Raw genomic sequence first — 26,552 nt, forward strand, 5'->3', positions numbered from 1 at the left:
GGAGAAGCTGGTGCTTCACGAGATGACGCACCCGGACCTTGCATTCCTGGCAGATTAAAGAGCCAGCATCCACAGATTCCACAGCAACAAAAAACTATTAATCAGCTCCTCTTGGATGGGCTTTTGATGATCAAAGCACTGTCTTTCCTCCAGCGCTGTGATTCAGACACCTCTGCCTTCAGGGAGAGCTGGTCAGGCACCGCCAGCCCCGCGTGTGGCAGGGCCTTGCCTTGAGCCGGTGGTTGAGCACAGCACGGCCCAGCATTCCCAAACAGCCCCGTGCTCCCTGTGGGAACAGGCACAGCAGCCCTGCCCATCCATGCTGCGGTTCACCTCCTGCTCACAGGTGAGTTTCCTGTGTCAAGTCATGGTTTATCACTCAAGGTTGACTTTTGCTCTTCAAATACCATTTCTCTCACATCACCTCAGCAAGAGGCTCAACCCTTGACCTGCAAACACAGATCTGCTTGAGCCCAAACAAAACTGTTCCCATGGAAATGTCAGGATCTAGCACTGGAACATGCCTACTCATTTCAGCCTGTTCTTTCTTCTTCCCCTCCTTTGTTGCTTTCTTTTTTATTGTTTGTTTTTTTCTGATTTTTAAACTGTTTTTCTATGGACTTGTTTTATACCCAGCTTGTGAGAACAAAGCGAGGTGGCAGGTCCCTTCCCAGGGAGCACCTCCCTATGGATCACAGCTTGTTTGGCTACCAGCCACCCGATTCTGGCATCCCACTCTCACGCTCAGAGGGCTTCCGTCGAGGAACGCTGCGGTCCCCAGGCATGAGGCAGTGCCTCAAACGGGAGCCCTGACACAGCTCATCTTGTGACACCGTCCCAAAAAACCTGCTGCGAGCCAAGAGCTTCTGTATCCCCCAAAGTTAATTCAAACCATTTTTGGAATTCCCCAAGGGAAAGTGATCAACAGATCCTGAGCTAGAGCTGGGAGCATGTGGGTGGCTGGAGAAGGATCTTTCCTGGGAGGAAGGCAAGTCGTGCTGCCCACGTGCGGGGGGCCAGGCAGGAGGGGCAGCCCGAGCTGCCCTCACTCTTGGGGTCACCACTGCTGCTAAGGGGGCTGGAAATGCCCAAATTCCCTGCAGAGAACAGCACTCCGAGTCGTGCACCCTGGGCAAGGCAAACATTTCAGTCAGCCTGAGACGATGTGCAGAGGACGTGCCCTCTGCGTAACGGGACTTCACTGGGAACCCAGAAATGGGAAGGAGGTGAACCTGCTGAACAGCACCCAGCTGCTCCTGCTCCGGGAGAAGCCAAAATAGTGGGCACCAGCAACGGGGTGGGGTGGGTCTGCAGGCAGCCCTACGCCCTGGTGGGTCCACCCAGCGCTGGTCCTCACCCAGTTCAACACCGTGGCACATGTACACACTGGGAATTAGCACTCTACAGCAACCACCAAATATTTAGATCTGCTCCAAGACTTTCCAAGCAGAGTTATTGCTCTCAGGAAGTTGCCCAGAGTTTGCTCAAGAGTGAATGATGTGCAATAGGAAGGGAGCCCAGCTGCTTTCTGACGACAGCTGCTGACAGAAGCATCATGATGTCATTTACCTAAGAGGAGAAATGATGATTCAGACCCTTGGGTTTCCCCTTCCACAAGGTAACGGGGACCCTCAGTCCCTTCAGAACCATCTGGATTTAAGTGTAAGAGAGGACATCAAACATAGGAGTGCATGTGCCAACTCAGGAGGATCTTCAGAAGCACCTGCCTGCAGAACTGCTGGTGCAAATCCACCTTTATTGCGTCCCAGTCCTACCACAGCACAACCAGCAGGGCTTCCCCCACCATTATCAAAGCTCCTCGAAACCCTGAGGAACACACTCTGAAAAAGCTAATTTGGGAAAGCCCCCACTGCCTCCCATGCTTGGTATCTTCAAGAGGAGAAGGGGCAAGGTAAGGGGTAGAAAGGCTGGCAGGCAGGAGGACTTTCTGCCCCAACCTGTGGCAGCTGCAGGGACCCACTGCTCCAAGCCACAGGACACAAAGTGCTTCCAGCAGAGCAGGAGACAGTTACTCTTTGTGACTGGGAAATGAGGATTATTCCAGTGAACTCCTGCACCCTACCCTGATGTGAACTACTACAAAAGCAAACCGGTGGGAACCTTTCAGTAGGTGGCAGCAGAAATGTATTATCAGCCCAGAGGATTCCTTTTGGGACACCCCTTCTTGGCACAATTCCCCATTTAAAGCAGTTTCCAGGGGTATGTTGCTCCAGGTCAGATACTGCACCCTCACCAGGCTTATGACAGCAGAGTCAGGTCAAACACACAGAACCTGGGGAGAGGAAACTCCCCCCGGTGCTGAAAATCCACCCGCTCCGTTTCGGCGGAAGCGTCTCTCACCAAACCGCCTCTTGCAAAATGTGGTAAGTTCCCTAACCCAGTGCCTCGGTTTCTGTGGTCCTGCAGAGCCAGTGTGGCTCACCAGGACACCTCCAGGCAACAGGACTTTTGCAAAAACCACACCACACCTTTCAGCCTTTGCAGTCCCTCCCGGCCAGACGAGGCCACTTCAGACGAAAAACTGCTTCCATAAATTTCAAAGACAAATCAGCAACAAAAAGATGGTGTCGGCTCCCAACTAGGCAGCATCCCCCCTCTAATTCAGATCTCACTGAACTCAAAGCAGCCACGTGGTCACTACCAACCCGTTTAGCAGCAGAGCAGGGGGTGACCCGGGCATGGGGCCAGCAGGAAGCAGGAGGGCTGCCCCGCATACCTGGGAGCAAGGTGTGGCTTTGTAAAGCTGACTCAGGGCTGGGTCAGGGCTCCCTGACAGGCAGGAGCACGCTTTCCAAATAATCGTTTCCTGTTCTCCCCAGGCGAGATGGAGGAGGAGGAGGAGATGGAAGCAGGATGGAGGTTTATCGGGCACAAACAATCCCCCTCCCCAGAGCTGCCTGGCACAAGGGCCAGCCAGGAGCCACTGCAGGGGCTGGTGACTAAGGCAAGGACAGCAGTGCTGGGGTTGTGACTAACTATTACTCATGCAAGGAGGAATTTGGAGAGGGACCCGCATCCAGCTCGGCTCGTTGCTTTGGATACTTTTGCAGCCATAAGCACAAAGGAGAGCTTTGACAATGAATCAGACCCTGCTTTACAATGACAAAGACAGACTTATCGACCAACTTGGTGTTAAAATTTCAGTGCAATCATAAAAGCAGCTTAATGCTAATCAGAGGAAACAAGACATGTTTTCAGACCCAGATGACTAAATGTAGGCTCCTGGATGGACAAAACCAGCAGCAGAAGTGGGTTTTTTAACTAATCATAATATATTTCACTTTCCTCTGAATTACAAAGGAATGTGAGTGTACTGGCAACAGTTCCTTGAAAAGCAAGTTGTTTAGGGTTTTTATAAATCAAGAGCAACCCTCCCCCAAAAAACCCCCTAAAACGAGTTCTGGGATACCTTTATTTTGAAAGCATGTCTAGAACTAGCCTCTAAAAGAAGTTAAAAGGAAGCAAACAACCCCCATGTTAATTATTCTCCTGCTTTTAAAATCTACAATTATCCACCTAAAAATAAAGTAGGGACAGCGAAAGCAAAGAGTCATCAAATTCCAGTTCTCCCTTCATGAAGCCTTTGCCCTCTCAGCTGGTTTGTGTGCTTACTTTGCAGTCTGCAGTGCAGGGAAGACTAACAAAGAATTACTAATTAAGCAACCGCTTGCAAAAAATCTGTGAGTTTGAAAACTTGTTGCGGTGAATGATTGGTCCAGATAGGAGATCCAGCCTTGCCAATGCATACCCACACATGTGATGATATAAATACACGTCATTCCACTCACATCAGCATCACCCCACAACCATTCTTCACAAAAATGTGGTGAGATACTCAAGTTTTTATAAGCCATCCCAGGTCTAAAGGCTGTAGATGACCCTTCTGGAGAGCTGGGAATCCCCTCTGAAATGCGAGGGTTTCTTTCTCCCTGTGCCTCTTAAGATTCCAAAGTCGTGTTTTGTAACCAGTGGTTTGTGCACTATTTAACACATGACAAGCTTCTTACACAATTTTCAAAGCAGAACATAGTGTTATTTGATCTTTATCAAACAAATCTAACAGACGAGTAAGAGCCGGTACCTAAACAAACCAACCTCCTTCCCTGGGAGGACTGAGGAGCACTTGTTGCCTTTAAGAGCTGCAAGGTGCTCACTGCACACAACCGACTTCCATCTGTCTGGGATGAGGGATGACTCAATCAGACAACAGAGAAACAGCCCAAAACACCCATGAAGTTCAGAACACAATCCTTTTGCCACCCTCACTTTTGACAAACAACAGTCAGACAGACCACAAGGCTCTGAACATTAAGAAGTGAAGTCAGAGATTCCTCACAGCTGTGAAGGCCTGTTCTTCATGTTACCATCAGCAGTCAGTTTAGTAGACAGGAAGAATTAGAGCAGCACTAGCTGTGCCCCAGTTCCTCCAGTTTTTACCTTAAATTTGTATGGCCCTAGCCCAATGTCAGAGGGCCTCTTCACAAAGCAGGATTTTGTGCTCATAGTGTTAATTCTGTGTCCATTACACTCTCGACCTCCTCACTGTTGTTTTATCATTCTAAAGCCTATTTTTTCTCATTGCTCAGAGTATTTTTCATTTCAAAAATCAAGAATGAGAGCACAGATTCTCCTCCCTGTAGGACAGCCAGACCTATAGGAAAAAAAAAATGACCTTTGGTTACTCCCTTCTTCAAAACAAGGCTCTCATGGAGGGCAGACCACTGGTAACAGCTCTGCCCATGCAGGCTCTGCTCGCCCACAGGAGTGCCTGTGGATGCTCCACAGCTGACAGCAAGCTCAGGCAGGCAGCTGGACCACCCATGTCCTCAGAAAGCAAGTTAAGCCTCCAGCTTTGCAGCCTGAAATGCAGGAGCAAGCCCTCAGTGAGGGCACAGACTTAGGCTTGGAGGACACAAGCCAACAGAGTCAAGATGAAACACATTTCCCAGGAACTTCAGCAGGTCCAAATGTCTGTGTCCAGAGGAACCTGCCCAGACACCCACACACCCAGAGCCACACAAGATGCAGGGTATTGCCTGGCCTGGTCCCCACTGAGGGCCTGGCAAGGCTCTGTCTGCAGCTCATTTTCACACCAACACCCATCAGTTGTGGAGCTCCCACAGCTTCCTCCTGAAAAGTCCATACGAGCCCAAATGTATGGTAAATTCACTTCTGTACTCCATTTGTCCCCACATTAGGGGTCCTGCTTCCCCCTACAGCAAACAGAGGGACTGACCTTGTCTATGAAACAAGGGGCAACTTCTGTTACAAGGTGTGTTTAAAATCCCGTTCCCGGTACGTGCACGTAGCCAGCAATGGAATGGGAGAACAGCACCTTCATCCAGAGTAAAATCTGCTCCAGGCCAATGCACAGAGGGTTATTCTTGAGGCTTCTCCTCTCCAAAGCAAACAGAAGCATTCCTTATTTTCCCCCTGTTTAGTCAAAAAGCCCACCACACATTCCTGGGCACAGGCCTACCCCGAGCCAAGCAGGGGGTGAGAACCTCTGCACTGTAGATCCCTGGAAGAAACTGGGCTAACTCAGGAACGTCCCGACAACTGCAACCTCCTGACGGGCACTTCGTGGTCTGGGAAGAGCACCACAGATCTCAAGAGACTTGTTTTCACCTCGTTAAAGCCACCCACAGAATTGGCCTCCATGTTGAGGGTTTTTTAGTAAAAAAATGAAGGAGAGCTGCCCCTGGGGCATGTGGAAGCCGAGCAGGTCCATCCCAGCCATACCTGCCCCAGGCTCCAGCGCTTCTCCCCAGCCACACCTCGCCTGCCGAAATCTTTGTTCCCACAGGGCAAGAAAACGCTGCTGTGGCAACCACCAGACTCCTCCAGGGCGGGGGCACCACCACTGCGCCTCGGGGCTGCAGCAAAGCCATTTTAAAGCTCCCAGAAAAAGAAGATTAGAGAAATGGAAGCCGCAGCACGAGCAAGTCTGAGCTCAGGCAGCGCCGGGGAAGAAGTCTGTGCTCACCACAAGGCTTTGCAATGCACTCACTTTGTAACTTCACCAGCTCCTCAAACACCACCTGAGGCTTTCAACGTGGAGCACAGCAGTGCTTGAGGGCACAGTGATCCTTCCCCCACCAGGAATGAGAGCACATACATGTTCTGTGCGGGACAGGGAAACTGGACACGGCATTTTGGAGTTCACGTGAAGGATTTCTGAATTAGAAATCAAGCCCTCAAGCTTTTCGATCAAGCTTTGTCTACTCCAGGCAGCCAGAGAAGAAACCAACCAGCCAAACTCTGCAGGGGTAAACTTTCAGCCTCCCACGGACATGTGAAGGAACTGCCTGGGAAACAAGCACACAGCTATGTTGTGGTCAGAGTTTAAAACCAAAATCCAATTCAACCAGAAAGCTGCAGGTTGCTTTTGCCCTTTTCCCGAAGGAGCTAAATTCAGTGGCACACAGCAGACAGAGCTGCCCAGCAGAGCCTCCCCCTTATTTGTTATTTTTAGCAATTTAGTCTGACAACGCCTGACAACTAAACAAGCTGAATATAGCAGGAGAGAAGGGGACTATCAGATATTATCAGAGAAAGCACACAGTGATAATCACTTTCTCCACCCCTAATGAAGAATCAATTTTCCATGTCTTTATAACATCATAGAGTTTGTTCTCTTTAAAATGCCACATTTAAAAACAGAATCCATGTAGCCCTACAATGGAAACGGATAACATTTCCTGAAACAAAGCATTGTTCCACCCCTCACATATCATGTTTCCTTAAAAACAAGGGAAGAAAAACATTACTTGGTTTTTCTCCTAATACTGCACAAACATTGCTGAGCTAAAAAGAGTCTGTGCTCATCCCTTTAGAATGCTTTCAAAATAGATTTAACACATACCCCCTGTACCGTGAAACACAACAAGAATTTGATAGTATCAGGGCTGGAAAAATCCAATGGCTCCTGCTAAGCAGGACGTGTCCCATGCCCGTGTGTGAGGCAGCCTCTGGCACCAAATCTCTGGAGGTTTGGGTAAGCCCTGCTGGCACAGCCTGTCAGCAGGCACAGGTGTTGTGCCAGCAAGCCTGGGCAGTTTATTTGGATTCCAAAGGATTATGGACGAGCTGTGAAGCTCAGAATGCTACATGGGTACATATGAAGTCGACAGGCTGAGAAACCTGGGGAGAAGAGAAGGTTGTGTGGATACCTCACAGCACCTTCCAGGATCTGAAGGGGGCCTAACAGGGAAGCTGGAGAGGGACTGGACTCTTCATCAGGAATTGTAGCGATATGACAAGAAGTAATGGGTACAAATTGAAAGAGGGGAAATTTAGGTTAGATATACAGAAGAAATTCTTTATTGTGAGGGTGGTGAGACCCTGGCACAGGTTGCCCAGAGAAGCTGTGACTGCCCCATCACTGGAAGTGTCCAAGGTCAGGTTGGATGGGGCTTGGAGCAACCTGGTCTGGTGGAACATGTCCCTGCCCACAGCAGGGGATGGAATGAGATGAGCTTTAAGGTCTCCTCCAACTCAAACCATTCCATAATTCTATATATACTTACATATTCATTTCCCACACAGCTTTCAGAAGAAGGGTAAAGTTACCTTGGGTTTGCTGCAGAATAACTGACAGCTCTGCACTGTCCCCTCATCCACATCCAGACCCTCTGGAGCTCCCAGAACACAGCTCCTCTCACCAGGTACAACCAACGTGTATTCCAGCCAACATTTATTTTCCCAGCCCTGTACAAGGACAGGTCTGGCTGTCCTTGCTGCTTTGCAAGGAGGCCCAAACCAGCAGTGTCCCATCAATTTTGTGATGCTGCCTTCAAGAAAGCAATGCACCACTGCAGCAGCAGAGATTGGAGAGGGGGAAACTGCCAGAGGGAGAAAAGGAGCTTTCAATCCAGGCACAAAAGCCTTCAGAGTTTTCAAAGTTCACTGACAGCTGTGAATGTCAGGAAACCCAGCTCACACCTTTGGAGCAAGTTAGAGCCACATTTCCAGGAACAGGAACAGGCAGCACTCAGGAGCTCTCCTTGCCACACAGCTGGATGGATTTTCAGCAGAGCTCAGCAGTGCCGTGCTCCTCTGCAAACAGCACTGAGGTGGCAGGGAGAGCATTTCTCAGAATCAGGCATGTATCAAAAAATACATATTTCACAATCCCTTGGCAATAGTGTCATCACAGCAAGGCACAATTGCCTCAAGCTCAGGCTACATGAGTAACCAGATCAGCCACACCGTCCTGGCCCTGGGGGATTTACTCTGACCAGCCTGATTCAGCTATGCAAAATGAGAAATGTGAGTAAGTAATAAGGTAGTTAACAATGTAAAATATAAACCTAAGCTTTAAAACCCTTCCAGCTTTAATACTGGATGGAGGGAAGCTTTAACCTTTCTTGGTTTGGTATTTATTTTACAATGATGCGGTGGAAGCACAAGGTCACAAAGTTTCACATTCTTTCCTGCTTCGGTCACAACTTGTTTTCAGGACAAGCAAAATCCCCTGCTCCTGTGATAAGTACTCTCTGAGCTGGATTCAGGTATTTCCCCCGAAATGTCAGTTGTCTAAGTGCTTGTCCTCCTCCATGGGGAATCCCTTTTCACAGAACTGCCAGAGCCAGCTGGAAGCAGATCAGTTAAAAGAGGGACTTGAATGTTCACTTAAAACAAACTGTCAAACGTTTCGGCAAACTGAGCCCTACTATCCACGATTAAAAAGAAAAACCGACCCACATGGCAACAACCTTTGCACTCCAACCACCTTTTGAGACAGTCACTATTGCTGGGAACTTCAATTCAATGGCCACAACCAGAGACTCAGCAACAGGGAGCTACAAAGCAGAAAAACAACGTTTGCGAAGCAGCCGGGTCCAAGGCTTTGTGTGAGAATGGCAAAGGTTGTAATTTGGGGGGAATTCCATCCATTCTGCCGAACTCAGTGATCAGAAAGTTCAGGAGGTAAGATCACTCCCCATCAGGAACAGGAAGAAACCCAGATGCTGAAGGGCTGAAGGGCACAGTAGCCAAAAAGCTGACCACAGCCCCTGGAGCTGGCAGGGACCCGAGGGGCAGTTTTAAACAGAGGCTGCCCAGCCACACTCCACCTGCTTCCAAACCCAGAGGTGCTGCCATGAAGTCCTCCAACCCCAGTCCCAGGGCTGTCTTTGCACAGTGCCATTGGCATCAGGGATGGCTCCACAGGTGCCAGGATACCATTGCTTTTATCACATAACTGTAAAAATAACTGTGCCTTGCCTCCACACCACCTTAAATATACAACCTGTCCACGGAGCACTCGTTTGCCCTGAGGTCTCATAAGCAGAAACACAAACCCCCTTAGTGTCTGGCACAGAAAACACTCCAGGCAACACAACCCATGGGGATGGGCTTACTCTGCAGCTCCCCAGGCAGGCTGAGTTTTAAGAAGGAATTAAAAAAAATACAAACTCAACTTCTACTTCAGTGTAAGTAGGGGAGAACAGAGACAGAACTGCACAGGTCTGAGCGGGTTTGAGCACTGACTTCCTATTCCTGCTTGTCCCTGCTTAGCTGGTCTCCACACTCACTTTCTCCAAAACACTAAAGGGATAAGCAGCTTAACACAACTCAGCCTTTGCTTTCCCTGTCATTCCCCAAAGACCGATGAACAGGGGTTTGTATTAATGATACTTTAGGAGCATTAAGAAAAAAACCCACACTAACAGCCTTGGGAAAGTACATTTTGAACATCTTCTCTGAAGAACATGCAGCCATGAGAAGATAGTCAAGATTCACTAGATAGCTCGTTTGAACACTGGAACTTGCGCAGACACTACTTTTTATTTCCTAGATATCCTTCTCTGCCTTGAATACTCCAACCAGATAAACACGAGAACACAGAAGTGCTCTGACCACATTGTCAAAACAAAGTCCCATCTCCCATCTCCTCACAGATCCACTCATCAAGCAGATGCAGAGCAGAAGGACAAGACAGGCCTATATGGTACTTCCTCCTCATACTTTCCCACCCTCCAGACATTTTTAGCTCAGGGACTTCCTGAGCAGGATGCCATTTCTACATATTTGGTAATTCTCAATGGATTTCTCTACCATGAATTTGTGCAATTGTCCTGAGCCAGTGTAACCTTCTAATACCCACAGCACTGGCCAAGTTTCACGCCACTTATCTGCAGCAAATGACCACACCAACATCCTTTTGCTTGTTCTAAACCCTGCTCCTACTAACCCCATTTGAATTCCTCACCCCCAGTTTTCATATCAGGACACAGAGTGAACGATCAATCCCTAAAGGTGTGTAGATCTAGGAAAGGAACCAAGTGCCCTGAGTTACTTGTAGGTTACTTGTAACAGGCTCTCTGTTTCCCCTAGTTACAATCCTTGAGAATGAAAGTTAACAGATAAAAATGAGATGTAGCAAATAGTATCTTGTTGACCTTCAGTGTCCTACTTTCAGCATTATTACCTGCCAAAACTTACCTCTAATTCCTTAATTTTCTCTTCTGCTATCCTCTGTTTTTCTAAGAGCTGATTATGAATCACTCCTTTGGGCTGGAGAATAAACCTACAAGTAAAAAAAGCAGAGAGAGAGACAACGTTGGATGTTTTTTACAGCTGTGTGCACCCAGCTACACACCAAGTTAAACTACAGCCACCTCTCCTAAGTGTTCATCCTCATCCCTGTGTTTGGGAATGAGGCAGGAGAAATTCCTCTGCCAGCTCACAGAGGTTGGTCCCAAAGGCTCACCAACCTCATCCATGCTCTTGTAGGATGAACATGGATGCACACATATCTTCCCTTGTCATTCAGTGTCCTTGAATGATCTGGAAGCAGTTCTGGCACACAGACAGGGGAGTCTGTCAGCATCTTCTCTTCAATGGGATTTAAACCAGTTGTTTGCATGCAGTCAAGGAAGACTCTTCCAACAGGTAAAAGCCATTTATCACCTGTGTAGTGCTTGCAAGGTGAAAAGACCTGCACAATAAAACCAAAGCTTTCCACAGGGAAAGGCTGAGGGAGGTGGGGTTGTACAACTTGGAGAAGAACAGGCTCTGGGGAGACCTTACTGCAGCTTTTCGACATATAAAAAGGGCTTATATGAAAGACAGAGAGACTTTTGACCAGGGCCTATCATGACAGGACAAGGAGTAACAGTTTTAAACACAACAGGCCAGGGTTAGGTTGGACATAGGGAAGACAGGTTTTACTGTGAGGGTGGTGAGGCCCTGGCACAGGCTGCCCAGAGAAGTTGTGGTTGCCCCATCCCTGGAAGTGTTCAAGGCCAGGTTGGAGCAACATGGTCTAGTGGAAGGTGTCCCTGCCCATGGCAGGGGGATTGAACTGGATGGTCTGTGAAGATCCTTTACAACCCACACCCTTCTGTGATGTGACAATAGAGAGAGAGGTGCTTCCAGCAGAGAGCCATGGAGCTTTCACAGCTCCAATTCTCAGTCCTTGGCTTTAACCCACCCCTCACTGACCTCCAAATTTCCATGCATTCACCTGCCAAGGTGTTTTCCTGTGGGAGGAGAAGTGGCCATTTTTAACTGGAATTGCGGCCACTGGTTTCCACTTGTTCTGTTTTCAATTGTCAAAGGGATTTGAAAGATGCACCCACAACATCTCAGTCCTTGCAGTCCTGCTCACCAGCAAGCAGAAAGCTGCCTGCCTTGCTCAGAGGAGCCTCTGAAGGAGCACCAGCATTCAAAGCAGCTCTCCAGCACATGGCACTGTCATCCCAAAAAGAGGTAAAGGACAACTAAGTTCAAACGAATTTGAGGAACCCTCCATGGTTGCTTTTCATCCTTCCAGACATAAAGAATGCACAAGCTGCAGATTCAACCCCTTCCCTACTTAGAAAGTCCCCCAGGGGATTTAGAAGGAGCCTCCACGGGTCATACCAATGAGGTCAAGGTCTCCTCCAGCACCAACTAGGGTCAATGTCTTCCTGCCAGGTGACAGGAGCTCGTGCTTGAACAGTTAAAAAGAGCAGCTTTAGACAGGGCAGAATCAGAGTACATTCCCCGTCTGCTACAGAAAATTCTGAAATCAGTTTGCAGTGTCATCTCCCACCACAAATTACATTATTAACGTGTTTGCTCAGGGCCTGGTAAACACAAACACAGATCTGCCACTTGGCTGGAACCCCAACGGGCTCTGCATGAGCAATGCAACAGCCAAAAGGAAAACTCCCTGCCACACACATTCCTGACACGCATGGGAGCAAATCTGTGGTTAATTATAACAGGTTTCCAATTAAAACTCTCTTTGGGGCTGCTATTAACTGCATGTAGTGATCACCTCCTCCTCCTCCTCCCTCTTCTCTCCCTGTTCCACTTCACCTCCTCTTTTCCACAGGAATTTCCGCTGTATCTTTTATGTCGCAATTTTCTCAAATCTCTCCTTGTTTCTTCCCAGTCTCAGCTCATGTTTATTGCTGGCTTTATCATCTTAATTCTCTATCTGCTTCTGTTCTTACCAACACAGTTCACTCAGACTCTCTCTGTCCCCTCAATCTCCCTTTTCCCACTAGGTACACACAGTGGTAATGGTTTGGGGTCCTAGCACACACCAGGTCGCTGAAGTAAAATGCAGGTTTTGCCCAGTCTTGTGAAAATCAAGTCCAAAACCACCCTTCCAGGAAAGAGGAGTTATTTACATTGCTATTAGATGCAGAGCCAGACAAGAGCTTTTTTTCAGGACCATCAGCAACCACATCATTCTGATGCTCTTACCTCGAGCCTACAACACCAGAATAAAAATCATCAGCCTTCACACACACAGCCCTGTAGATTTTGCAGTGAACACTCAAACTTTGCCTGGTAAATACTCAAGTTTTGCCTTATTTCTGCAGCAGCTGCCATTGGTGAAAACCAAAGCTGCAAGATGCCCTCTGTACACAAAGCCATCAGTCCCTTCCCACGTCACCGCTTCCCCGAGCCTGCCTGTGTATGTGAACATTTCCTGAATTATTTCCTTTTTTGTGGGGGCAGCAAAGAAGAATGGAATCCCTTCTCATTTGCTTCCCCAAACTGTACAGCAAGATTGATCATTTTGGTTTCCCTGACGTCCCTGGTCTAAGAAACAACATTCACCACCAACACAGCTTGAGCAATTTTCCCCGTGCTGCAGCTGGGAAGGTCCCGGCGCTGGGCGATCCCGACCGGCTGGGAACAGCCACGGGCACCAAAACCTCCGACAAACAACCGGCTGACTTCACTTCTATTCTGCAAATGTCAACAGCAGTCACTGGGGAAAATATCCTCCCTCCCAGCCTCCTGCAATGCTCTGGCAGACGTGTGACAGCAAATTAAAATGGGATGGCTGAAGTTAGCACTGACGGGACTTGTGCGGGCAGCCGGGCACAAGCACAACCACCCCCGTTCTGGCTGCTATAAAACAGAGGGCTGGAACCTGTGTCCATTCACACTCTTGCTCAGAAGCAGAGCAGATGTCCCTGCCTTGGCCAGCAGCATCCTGCAGGTCTTCACCAGTACTGTCTTCAAGCCACTCCTCTGAATTCCCTGCCACGAGACCACAGAGCCCTCAGCCCAAAGCACACAGATGCTGCCCTGGAAGCTGCCAAAGGCCAGTTCTTTGAAAGCTGAAGCTATAAATCCAAAATCCACAGTTAACTATTTCAATCTGGCTTCACTTGCCAACATAAGAACGACTCAAAAAACTCATCAGTTTTTTAGCATCTAGTTTGGGATGAACACATGATAGGCCAACACCTTGGCCTAAGTTTTCACCTAAGGAAATAATGTGGTTTATGGCAGCACCTGGAAAAAGCAGAAGCTTGTTCTGCTCATTAAGTAAGAAGTGCTGCAGGGCACTTGTAATAAACCAGAGTTTAAATTTAATCTAAATTCCATTTTTCCAATTACCCTAAGTAATACACCAACTTGATGATTTTTTTTTCTCCTCACCAACTTAGAGAAATAGGTCAGTGTCATTCTGCTGCCTGGTTTCAGTTAAATGGAGTTATTTTATTTACAGATTTTCAAGTTCATGGAAGGACCATGGGAAGTTCTGAGGACTCCACAGCTCTGCTGGAGTCCATGGGAGGCTCCCTGAGTTCTTATATGTTGAACTGGGATGGAGTTTAAGTACTTCCAGTCCACAAAATCAAAACCAAATCTTCTCCCAGATAAGTGAGTTCACCCGTATCTGCCTTCTCTCAGTGAAATGTCACAGCACACACTAACCTGTCAAACATGACACCTACACTATCAAACAGTGATTCAAAAACATGTTCAGCACCATGTTCAGTAATTACAAAGCTTAGAAACGCTCACCTCTTCACACAGGAACTTTTATACTGTTGTTAAATTAACATCAGAAATATCTGGGTCAGAATGGACAAGTTCACCCCATCACAGCACCAAAACCTGTCTGAGTTCAGGAAGTGTTCAGACAATGCTCTCAGGCACACAGCATGATCCTTGGGGTGTCCTGTGCAGGGCCAGGAATTGGACTCAGTGATCCTAAGGGATACCTACCAACTCAGCATATTCTAGGATTCAGCTGGCCACCCATTTCAAAGGGAATGGCCAGTAAAAACAGAGCAGGATTTGCCCCATTCCAGAGAACTGATAATTTTTCCAATGTTCCCAGATAATGGTAAAAACAAAACAAAGAAAATTAGAAAAGGAAACTGCAGAGGAGTGGGGTCCCCGAGGACAGCAGTGTTCAGCCAAACCTGGGCTGCCAACAAGAACAGCTCCATGGAGCAGAGCCAAGAGGTTGCCAGTTGGCTGTACCTACGTGCTCCAGTCTCCCAGTGACTTCTGGTTCTCAAGTGCAACACGAGGAACAAAAATAGAGCACGAGGGAACTGAAAGAGAAACCTCGCTCTAAATATTCCCTCTTGTTTCTATTTTCCTCCCTCTGCGAGCTCCACATCAGGAATTTTGTTTCCCCAAGGCAGAGAAAGGGGTTTATATACGCTCTCTGAGGCTCTTGTTTCCTTCTGAAGGGACCTCTTACCCCTTCCCAACTGTAATTTTCTTTTATAATTTTAGTTTGATCAGTGTTTATACTGCACTCCCCAATGCTCTGGCCCAAATGGCCTTCGGGCTCTCATCAGGTCAGCAGTGCTGCCCCACTCCATCATCTGTCTGCTCCTTTGTGTCACACATTCACACCCACAAAGTGATGTTACCCCAGTGTAAGTAATTCCATAACTCAGCCATAACGTTTGCACCAAAATGTACTGTTTATTTGACTTTGAGACATAATATTAGATACTCGAAGTTTTGCCTCTTAATGAATGAGGTTATGGAGATGTTTGTTCAGCACACGCCACTCTTCATTATGACATACAAGTCATTAAAGTTATTAAAGGTGGAGTCCCAGTGATGCTCATAGTTCACGTTTTCCATGAAGAATCCCTACTTTCTTACTTGCAACTGCAACAAACTTCAGCCTTTATGCCTTTATGCCTGGAGCTTTCAGCCTCTCCCTTGCTGGTTTAGGGAACATGGTTCCAGTGTCTCTCCTGCCTGCTTTGCCAGTGCAAGAGGCAGTTTGTGTTCAAGCATTAAAACCAGGAGGGAAGGAGCCCCACAACAGACCACGGGGCTCTCTCCAGCCAATCTGCAAACAACCCTTCCCACTTGGCTCCACACAGATCCCTGCAAGAACCAGCACATGGTACCAGGGGAAGCCTTAGCTTTCCCCATGCCAAGATGGATACACAGTCCTCTGCCTAACTCCAGAGAGAGACAATTTTACAGGCAGCAATGTCCAGTGCTATTTTGCCAGAATATTGATGAACAACAGACCTAAAAGTCCATTCACCTGGCTCCCAGTTCACATAAAGAGTCACTGCAAAGTCACTTTACAGTTCTCGCTGGGTCTGGGAAACTCTCTACAAAAACCTAAGCACTAAGATACTGAAAACAAACAACTTTCTCCAAAGCCATAACATTATTTTAACATGTTTATTGTGTTTCTAAACAACCTAACGTGTTGTGGTATAACACAGTAGTTATTTACACGGAAAATGCTGCTCCTTGAAACCAAGCGCTTCCACCAGACTGTTCCGTGAGAAAAGTTGGGCTAAGCTCAGTCATGTCCTTATCTATTTAGAGATGCTTTTTAATTCTGAACTTGCACTGCTGCTCAAGCCTTGAGCAGACTCAGTAGGGGATTACTGCATTTTAAGTACTGTTCAAAGCCAATGGAAGAAAGGCTTCCAAGGAGCTGATCCCAAGCAATCTAGCTTGACTGAACCAAAGCCAGTCGTGCACAATTGCCAGAACCCAGTAGTCCCCTTCCACTCTCCCAGGGTCTAAATGATGCTTCTGTAAATGATTCTCTAAGCAGCTCATAACAGGCCCAGCTTTTACCCCAGCAAATTCCAGTTTTAGTCATCCCAGATGAATTACCCAGTTCCAAACAAGACAAGGAAGCAATATTAAAAAAAAAGAAAAAAAGAAAGAAAGAAAGAAAGAAAGAAAAATCATCACTAATTATAGCTTGTGCTGCCACCCTTCATGTCTAAGGGTTTCACATTTTTTCAGGCTGATTTTGACTTTCCCATCAACAGATCATATGCCTTAACTAGAGCTGGTTCAGAACAGATGGAGCTGGGACAGATGAGTTGAAGCTTTCCCTGTGTTTGCACCTATTTTAGTGGTCAGTCGTCTCACTGGGTCGCCCTCGATATATCCGACCCCAACTATTCCCACATACCCCGCAGCAAAACAAATCCCCGCGGCTTACATGGGGAGGATTATACACGAGCACGTTCCGAGGGGCAGCAGTTCGCAGCTCACGTGTCCTTTCCCGCTGCCCTCGGAGAGGTGGCCGAGCACCGGGAGCCGTTTGGGCGGCGGGGCCCGCGCGAGCCCAGCCGGCCACACCGGAGCACGCGGAGACGACGGGGATGAGCCGCGCTGGACGCCGGCCAACCCCCGGCTTATGTAGGCCCCAACAAGGGTAACTTTTACTCAGATGAACGTCTGTAAGCCATAAACCTATTTGCTTTAAGGAGCTAAAGGAATTGGACAAAGAGTGCCACCCTGTTTGCCTCCCCAAACCTCTGCTCCGAGCGTCCCGGCGCGTCCGGCCCTGCCGAGGGGTTTGGGCTGCGCTTCGGGCCGTGTTTACATTGAGCTGTCACTTTTTTTTGGGGGGGATCTGTCAATAGCTAGAGCATATTACATTACCCCAAGCCAAGATAGCAACACAGCTTGCAAACAGCAGTTTCTGCATTGCCAGACACTTAACTAGATGGTAGATTTATACCATTGTTCATGCTTGGTTCTTTAAAAAAAGCAAGCAGGAATATACCTCTAAGTGTTTATTAAATATAGAACAGCCCAAAATAATAACATAGTACTGTGGTCTGCTTTTAACAAACATCATAAATTCTTTCAGAAGGCTCAATCGACATAAATGGAATTCAAAAAAAAAAAAAAAGGCAACAAATGCCTCCCTTCTATCATACAGGAATTCATAACATCTGAGTTCCAAACCAGTGGGAAAACAGCAAGCACGACACGAGTTCATGGAATTGAAATCCCTGTGAGTAGTTTCTCTTTACTGTAGTCCTGGTTTGGTGTTTTTATCTTCTAATTTTGCTTTAATATCATTCATTAGTACGTAGAAATGATGAGCTGTAGCTTGTTTAAGCCAGGGGAACTCAGAGGACAACAACACTCCAACCAGCACATGCACCTCAAATAGACTTCTTGCAGTCTGGGTTGTGCCATATTTGAAAGTTGCAAGCAGCAGAAAACAGAAACAATTTTTCCAATAATAGGGAGTCAAGATCCATTTCTAAAGTCTGGTCTATTTTTAAGAATTCCCCACAAATTCCTATGGAAGAATGTTTAAAAAAAAATAAAAACTCCAACACTTCATGAACATGCACCAAGGAAAACATAAACAAGCAAATGTTGGTGTGATTACCCTGGTCAACCAATCCTAAAGAAATTTCTATTTTAATTTTTTTTTTCCTATTGGTAAATCTTTTGTGGTCAGAAAGGTGAACTTTGCAGTAGCAAATGAAGTGACATGGAGATACTGCTACACTTTGACAGGCAAACTTACGCCCTTCTTGGCAGCAGCCCTTCCCCAAGAACCTGTAGAGGAAAACTAGTAAAATCTGGATACACCTCTTTTGAAAAGCAAATCCATCCATGGTTGCAATAAAAGAATTAAAAAAAAAAAAAAAACTTTCTGCCTTGCCCGGCAGGAAACCTTTGAAATGCAAAGTGAGGAGGAAGACCCAGCTTGTGGATAAATAGCACAGCCTTGGCTTCTGCACATCCCAAATCCTGCTACAACAAAGCATCAAAGCACTACAGCAAACATCACAGCAGTGGAGGCAAAGATAACCGAGCCAAAAGAATTCAAGCATAACACTAATAGACAGATATTTCTGGATTCTGGAGCTAAATTAGCCAGCACCAAAACAATCACACTGCTGTGTCCTAATCAGCAAGAACAAACTTCTTAGAATCAGCATCTGGGGACCAAAAAAAGGCTGGCTGTTATTTTGGAAAATCATTTCTTCTCAGAAAGCCTGAGTTATTTATTTTTCTCCCAAACTGGCTGAAACATTCTGTTAATTCAGCAAATAGTTTTGGAGAAAACAAAGTAAGAATTCGAGACAGAAGTCGTCTTGCATTTGGTTCAAGATTTGATGCAGCACTTTGGTTTTTGCATCTCTGTATTAAACTGGTGTTAAATGGAGTTCTCATCCCACAGGATGGGTTTCCTTGTGTTTCATTCAGTGTTTTAATGCAGAGGTCATGAATGAACTCCTCTTTCTTTCAGGCTTTGAACAGGCAGCAAGGTCAGGATGCTCAGAACTAAACTTCTCTTTTGTTTTAAGGCTGTTCCACATAAATTTTGTATGTTATTCTGACATACACACACCAGCTCAGAGATCCAAGAGCTGTGGGCCCTGAGTACCTTGTCACACCCTCCCTGCTGGCTGGATATCCATTGACTCCACACCTGGAAGGGCATCCTCAAAGCAAGACAGGGAGTAAATGGGGACCCTCCCAGTATTTCTTTGGTCCAGTGATTTGGCCACTCTCTTCTGCTGCAGGAAAGCCACATCCTCTGTGCTAAACCAGAGAAATAGCCCTATATCCTGAAACAAATGCTCTAGCATTCAATATTTCCCCAGGGACTCTCACCCTTTATTCCAGTATTTCCTTCAGGAAATGGGGAAAGAGACTCCAAATACAGTACTTTAAATTCACTAAATTTTAAAACAAATGGAAGTTTCTCGCTGTTTTAGAATACCAGAGTGGCACTTTAAGTGCTTGGAGAACTTTAGAAATCGGTCAGTCATGTTCCATAATGGTTTTGCACAGTCATTTGCCACAGCAAGTCACAAAAGCAGGAGCAGTTTAAGCTCCTCAAAAAACATTTAATACTTGTCTAGCATGTATTCAAACAGAACTCTGAGCCCCTGAACCAACAGATGGATTATATTTGCAAGGTAGCCCAGCTTCCTTCTTTCTGGAGGCAGGGACAAAACCAAGGTGCCTTTTTACAGCCCTCACTCCCCACAACAAGTGCAAGGCTTTGTGAAGGCCCTGGCATCTCCATGGTAGCACATTGCCTCTGGATCACAGCAGATCAAACTGCCTCTTCTAGCAACAAGGGCAGTTTGCAGGAGCAGCCCATCTCCCTCCTTACCCTTCCTTTCTCCACTTAGATTTCATCCCCTCTAAGTTTACTCAGGTATCTCCTTTCTCTGTGTTGTCTGTTGTCAGGTGGGGGAAAAGTTAGGGATAAAGAAAATAATGGAACAAACTTGTTTGAATGTCATAGTCCCAGTCCCAAGAGAAAAATGTTCCTAAAGAGTTAAATGTCCCCGGGCAAGGGAGACAAGGATCGAGGAAAAGCTGTATGGCTAATCTTCTATCAGAACACCCACACAGTAGGTGGGGGACTACAACCAGCAGGCTTATTTCAAGAAGGGATAAGTAAAAGACCTATTTTTATTTTCAACTAGCTACTAGCTATTATTTTTATTTTAAGACCCTTGTTTCTGTTGCTTATGCATTTGACAAACACAGACTTATCAGGCGGTCCAAGTTCTCTTGTCTAAAGCTGATTTTTTAAAGAAATGCAGCTGTTTCCTAGAACAGGGTAGATAGACATCTTGCACATGGAAATCTTTTCTCCTCTGACGTTTTGGTATTGCATGGAGGAATTATGTAGAGCAGCAGGGCAGGAGAGCTGTAACTGGACCAAGATATCCAGGAGATTACAAACCAACAGCCCAGGGCAGCAGGAATAAGATCAAGAACTATGCGGGGGAAGGGCAGTGGAGGGAATGTGTTTGAGAAATCAGATGTCAAGTTGGAAAAGGAGCCTCTGCCCACAAGAACAAGCTCCCTTTCTGAGCTGGAACCAAATTCATGAGTCCAGACTCCCAGCATCCCAGTGCTGTCAGCAGAAAGCACTGAGCCCACAGACCAGCTATGCTCCTCTCACAGGGGATGACAAACCAGCTGCTGCCCTTCACTTCACTGACCAAATCACAGGCAGCTGTACAGACAACTACTGCATCACCCCTGTGTGCATCAGTCTCATTTTTGGTTTCCATGAGAGCTCTCTAAAAAGATCGTGCAAACTTTTACAGACCCACTCACACCTGACACTGTGAAGATCAGGCTGCAGAAGTGAGTAGCTCAAAAGGAAGAAAAACCTGAAACAAAAAACAACTGGGTGATGGAAAACCTTTTGGCTTATGCCCATTTAACCTTTGATTTCTCAGCTCTCAGCACCCCTGGCCTCATCCAACATACAGCAGAAACAGTGGTCAAGCAGCTGGATGCAAATTTTGTTTTCTTCACAGCTCAGTGCCTAAGTAACTGCTACACACACCAGACTTACTGTGGAAAATAAATCTTCCCTTTTTCAATAGCTGTGTGGAAGAGCTTCAAGTCTATAAACCACTTATTGACCAGAGGCTGATAGCAACATGCTGATCCCTGGAACTCATGTCAGCACTGAATTCAAACGCTTCTTGAACTCTGTCAGGCTTAGTGCTGTGCCCACTGCCCTGGGGAGTTTGTTCAGTGCCCAAACACCCTCCAGGTGAAAAACCTTTTCCTGAGATCCAACCCAGACCTCCCCTGACATAGCTCCATCCGTTCCCCCAAGTCCTGTCACTGGTCACAAGAGTGAAGAGATCAGTACCTGCCCCTCCACTGCCCCTCATGAGGATGTTGAAGACCACAACGAGGTCTGACCTCAGTCTCCTCTTCTCCAGACTGAACAAACCAAGTGCCCTCAGCTGCTCCTCATAAGGCTTCACCTCCAAACCCTTCAGCATCCTTGTGTCCCTCCTTTGGACACCCTCCAATAGCTTAATGTCTTTTTGATATTGTGGTGCCCAAAACTTCCCCCAGAACCCAAGGTGAGGCCACAGAGAGCAGAGCAGGACAATCCCCTCTCTCACCTGGCGATGCTGGGCCTGATGCCCCCAGGACAGGGTTGGCCCTCCGGGCTGCCAGGGCACTGCTGACTCATGTCCAACTGGCCATTGACCAGGACCCCCAGGGCCCTTTCCCAGCACTGCTTTCCAGCCTCTCATTCCCAGTCTGTCCATACATCCAAGGTTGTCCCATCCCAGGGGCATAATCCAGCACTTCCCCTTGTTGAACTTCATATGGTTGGTGATTGCCCATCTCTCTAATTTATCAAGGTCTCTCTGCAGGGCCTCTCTGCCCTTGAGGGAGTCGGCAGCTCCTCCCAGTTTAGTGTGGGCAAACTTACTCAGTATCCCCTCCAGTGCCACCTCCAAGTCATTTCTGAAGATGTTGAAGAGCACGGGGCCTACGATGGAGCCCTGTGGAACCCACCAGTGACAGGTCACCAGCCTGATGTCACTGTCACCCTTTGTGCCCAACCCATGAGCCAGTTGCTCACCCACCACATGATGTGTTTATCCAGCTGTGGGCTGGACAGTTTGTCCAGAAGGATCCCATGAGAGACAGTATCAAAGGCTTTACTGAAACCCAAAAAGATCACATCTACTGGCTTTCCTAGATCAGCTAGGCTGGGTTACCCTGTGCCAGAAGGACATCAGGTTTGAGGAGCAGGACTTTCCCCTCCTGAAGCCGTGCTGGCTGTGCCTGCAGCACCTGTCAGCTCCTCAGCAGCCGGGCCCCAGGGCCACACTGAGCCTTCCCCACGGAGAGGGGCCATGGAGAAGCCACTCGGATTTCACAGACCAGCCTATAGTTAGTAACTGAACCATGAAGATTAAGCCTTGCATGTCCTTCAGCTCTTTAGGAGTCTTTTGACATGGGAATCACAGCTGAGCACATTCTGCAGGGATCTGCACTGGTAGAATCAAACACACACCTCACACACATCCAAACAGTGAAAATGCAGCTGCATCAAGGGATGTGCAGCAGGGACTGCTGTCTTTAGGGGTCCAGGAAAGAGCTTACAGTGACTGATGATGTCTCATTTTCAAACAAAGCCAGGAATCACAGTAAAAGCAACAATGCATTTAAGTCCCAGGAATGATCAAGGACATTTAATCCTCTCTCAGGTTTCACCTGCGTAGGGTTCAGCCTCCGAAAATCTGAACTGCTCTTTAAAAAAAAAAAGTCAAAATCATATTATTACAGCTGTCCTGTAAAATAGTGTAATGGCACAGAGTCATTTTATAGGGATAACAGCTGGGATAACACACTATACTTGCAGAAAACCTTGAACATAAAGCTGTGCTACAGCATTTGCTTGATTTTTACTTTCTTATATTTTCTCTTTGCAAGCATTCTCCCCTTTGCAGCCCAAGTAAACTGATGATAAAGCAATATCAAACCAAAACTGAGTGTCTATTTTGGCATGGCATGACAAATTGCTCACTGTGCTCACAGTGCTCTCCTCACTGTGCCCTGCACAAGTGCCAGACATTTTTCTGCTGTAAATAAGGATCTTGTCCAGGTTATGGGGTAGAAGAATGTAAAGGGAAAGGTCTGAAATATTCAGACAGAATTCTGAAGCTTAAACTTTCAACATAGTTCTCAAAGCAACACGATGATATCAGCTCCCAAATAGCCTAAGCAGAAGTCCTGCACAGTGGTAGCTGTCTCAGGCTACGTAACAGGCCTTTCAAAAGAGTATGAAGTAACAGAAGTGCAATGTATTTGGCCAGATGCCAGCCCTCAGATGATATCCCAGCCTCAGGGATATGTACAGTACACAGCAATTCATCAGCTCATACTATGTGGCACTGACATTTCTTGTGTCAAACCAGAAATAGCTTCGGCAAGAGTAAATTGAGTCCCACATGTGGAGGCCGGGAAGGCTTTGGTTTGTCACACAAACTGCAATATTTGCCAAAAAAAAAAAAGGAAGACCGAGTTGAGGAACAAAAAATGGACTTTCACATTCACCAGTGGTGCAGGGAAAGCCTTTTGGGAAGGGAGGAGGCTCAAGATTGGGGTTCAGAGAACAAAAACCACATAACTGTTTTCCAAGTAACGTGGAAGGAAGTACCCAACTGGACAGAGTTCCTCCCAGCCTGCAGCACGTCACCACTGCTCCCTGAGCCTTCAAATTCCACGAAAACCTCGAGTATCTTGTCCTGCAGAACTGTAGGACAGAGCCCAAAACACCAAAGCTGGACAAAAAAACAGAGAGACCCTATCAGAAGCCACATTCTAAGTAGCAACTTAAATGGGTTGGAGAAATAAAAAAAGGAAATTAAAAAAAAAAACAACAATGGAGCACAGGAATAGAAGCAGAAAACTTATTTCAAAGAACTGAGCTATTCAAGCAGAAGAGCTCTTATAATCAGAGTCAATGCTGACGCAAACCTCCACCCTTCCTGGGTAACTAGAACTCTTTAGAGCTTCAACATTTGCGTGCTGGACTACGCAAATGAAATTAAGACATCACAAACATCCCTTTGGTGGCCAAACTCCACATCCATGCAAGCCAATGAAGCCAACAAATTAAAACATCTGCTATTCCACTTCACAGAACACGGCTTCAAAGTCCAGAAGAACCATAGTGACCACCTCCTTTGGAACAAAAGATGCCAGACTGCCCTTGGATTTTAATTCCTGCTCAAGGGCTGCTTTAGCCTGCTTTGCTAAAAGCCCAGATTTCAGCAATAAATCCTCTACTGGGGGTTGGAATGGGCTCCAGGAAGTGCCTCATGTTCTCTGCACTAGGAGGTGGCACAGATCACACCAATTGGCAAGGCAGCTTCAGCCCCACATCCAGGACAGGCAGAGCTCACAGAAATATCCTGTCAAGCTTAGGCAGGACAAAAAAAAAAAGTTAAAACAGAGTGACTGAGTAGTGTTCAGAAGAAGAGCAGTCTCTCAATCTATATTTGCACAGCCACTAGTACAGCAAAGCCCATGAAGAGTTCAGTTTTTAAATACTATCATAATGCAAATATTTTCCCTGCTGGCGCCTCTGCCATCCCTGACGAGCCAGAGCTGCCAGGGCACCTGGCTGGTCATGGAAAAGAAAACAGGACTCCCAGAAGACTGTGGCTCCTGCAGCTCCTTCACAGGAGCTGTAAATGGCTTAGGACACATAGAAGGTGTCTCTTACCCCTAAGGAGGAGGCAGAAGCAGAAAGCAGAAAAATGTTCTTTAGCCACCACCCAAACACCCCCTGCTCCCCACATCTGATTCACAAGCAGGATTACTTTGCAACAAAACACTAATACACTCACACTTCTAAGGTACCTAGAGGGACTTCTCCACATAGAAGTATTCTGTACTTTTGGATTTTAAAAAAGCCTTAGAAAAACGTGTTGACTCCTAAATTATCTTCTGCTCTTCACCTGTCTGCTCTTTGACAAACCAAACAGAAAAAAACCCTCTTGAGACATCTCATGACTACTCCAAACACGAGTGTTTATTACATCTACAGCCTGCCCAGGTCAATCAGTTGCCTCTTGCAAGGGACCAGAATGTGTCTCATTTTAAGGTGCCAGGCACCAGCATCCCCACCAAACCCAGCACTTAATGCACCTACTTGGAAAAGTTTATTTAGTGGGAACCAGGAAGGGGACTGTCACTCTGAACAGCTCCATTAGCCTGGGTACAACTTCACCTGAAAAGCCTCAGCAAAAGGCAAAGTACACACCATTCCTGGCTTCCCAGTCCTGCCACCTCCCTACAACTCGGTCAGGAGATTGCATGGGCCGATGGATCAGGGACTTGCAGCCTGACCTGGCTCACTGCTTGGCCCTGTGATCATCCCCTTTGACATGGAGAAGGTGGGGTAAACAGGGTGGGGGAGAGTTCAATACAATCACCCCTTCTGGCAGCAGTCAGAGCAGATCCACCGTTTCGCAAACCACGTCCCGAGATGAGCAGTCATCACTGTTACCCAACACACGAGAGACAGGAGAGAAAAATCACAGCAGTGGAAAAATCCTGTTTCTCAAATCAGAAACACAGAAATCTAGTGTGATACTTGCCAAGCAAGCACGTGGTTCAGATTTGAAACCACTTTGTACGGTCTTGTATCAGAGGCTGCTGAAGTCCCACCAAAGTGTGTTGGGAAAATTAATCAACGCACCTCCAGTCTCGTTTAAGGTGTTTCTTTTGACAGCCACTCAACACATGAGGCACATCTTTAGTGCACTGGGAGTAGCCACACAAGCCTTATGCTCACTTCCAGAAGTTTGAAAATATCCAAGCAACGACATTAGATCCATTCCTTGGCATGACACTGCAAAGGGCATTTCTGTAGAACATGAACCGTGCACAGGGGGTGCACAGAGGAACTTACTGACTCTGGACAGATCTGTGAGAGCCTTCTCACAAATACATCCTCAAACACCTCCAGGGATGATGACTCCCCCACTGCCCTGGGCAGCCCATTCCAATGCCTAATCACCCTTTCTGTGAAGAAATTCTTCCTGATGTCCAACCTAAACCTCCCCTGGTACAGCTTAAGACTACGTCCTTTTGTCCTGTCCCTTGCTCCCTGGGAGCAGAGCCCGACCCCCACCTGGCTCCACTCTCTTGTAGAGACTCCTTTTCTCTAGGCTGAGCCCCTCCAGCTCCCTCAGCCCCTCCTGGTGCTCCAGCCCCTTCCCCAGCCCCATTGCCCTTCTCTAGACTTGCTCCAATGTCCTTCCTGAATTTGGGATCCCCTCTGCCCACACACAGAGCCGGGGTCACCCCCTCTCAGCGGGTACTCACATCCTTCCCACGCCCTCGTACATGCGGGTCTCGTCCACCAGCATCATCACCTCGGTGTCGGTGAGGTGGGCGTGCTTCTTGGTCTTGCTGAGCTGCTCGATCTGCAGGTCGGCCAGTTTCACCTTCTGCTGCGTGTCCATCACCTTGGCCTGCAGCTCCGTGAAGGCCTGGCCAGGGGAGGGAGGTGGAGTGAGGGGTGTCCAGGCAGGCAGCGGGGGCACAACCAGACCAGGGATGTGGGGAAGGAGGGGATCAGCCGAGGGGACACATTGGGGAGGACACAGGGGTAGGGGGACTGAGGACACAGGAGACACACATAGGTGGGGAGACACAGTGGGACACACACATGGGTGAGGGAACACACAAGGAGGAGGACACCTGACACACAC

At 47.3% G+C, this 26,552-nt stretch overlaps 1 protein-coding gene across 1 annotated transcript; it reads right to left on the reverse strand.

Annotated features, from left to right (window-relative positions):
- On the reverse strand, positions 1-26,326 carry PFDN1 (prefoldin subunit 1). Its single transcript, XM_029960261.1, has 5 exons — positions 26,164-26,326; positions 10,471-10,555; positions 9,687-9,699; positions 6,887-6,992; positions 1-37 (listed from the first exon to the last, which is right to left on the reverse strand). The coding sequence occupies exons 1-5, from the start codon at positions 26,301-26,303 to the stop codon at positions 16-18; spliced, it is 366 nt and encodes a 121-aa protein (XP_029816121.1). The 5' UTR covers positions 26,304-26,326; the 3' UTR covers positions 1-15.
- Between the last annotated feature and the right edge of the window lie 226 nt (positions 26,327-26,552).

This window comes from Manacus vitellinus, unplaced genomic scaffold (assembly GCF_001715985.3).
Source record: "Manacus vitellinus isolate BGI_N305 unplaced genomic scaffold, ASM171598v3 scaffold_25_pilon, whole genome shotgun sequence".
NCBI lineage: Eukaryota > Metazoa > Chordata > Aves > Passeriformes > Pipridae > Manacus > Manacus vitellinus.

What these genes read in the sequence shown, in the direction of transcription:
- PFDN1 (XM_029960261.1), bottom strand. Translation starts at nt 26,303, where the DNA reads ATGGACACGCAGCAGAAGGTGAAACTGGCCGACCTGCAGATCGAGCAG. An exon ending in TACGAGGGCGTGGGAAGGAT is followed by an intron (nt 10,556 to 26,163) that starts GTGAGTACCCGC and finishes TTTTACTTGTAG; the next exon opens with GTTTATTCTCCAGCCCAAAG. An exon ending in TGTGTTTCACGGTACAGGGG is followed by an intron (nt 38 to 6,886) that starts GTATGTGTTAAA and finishes CAGGAATGCAAG; the next exon opens with GTCCGGGTGCGTCATCTCGT.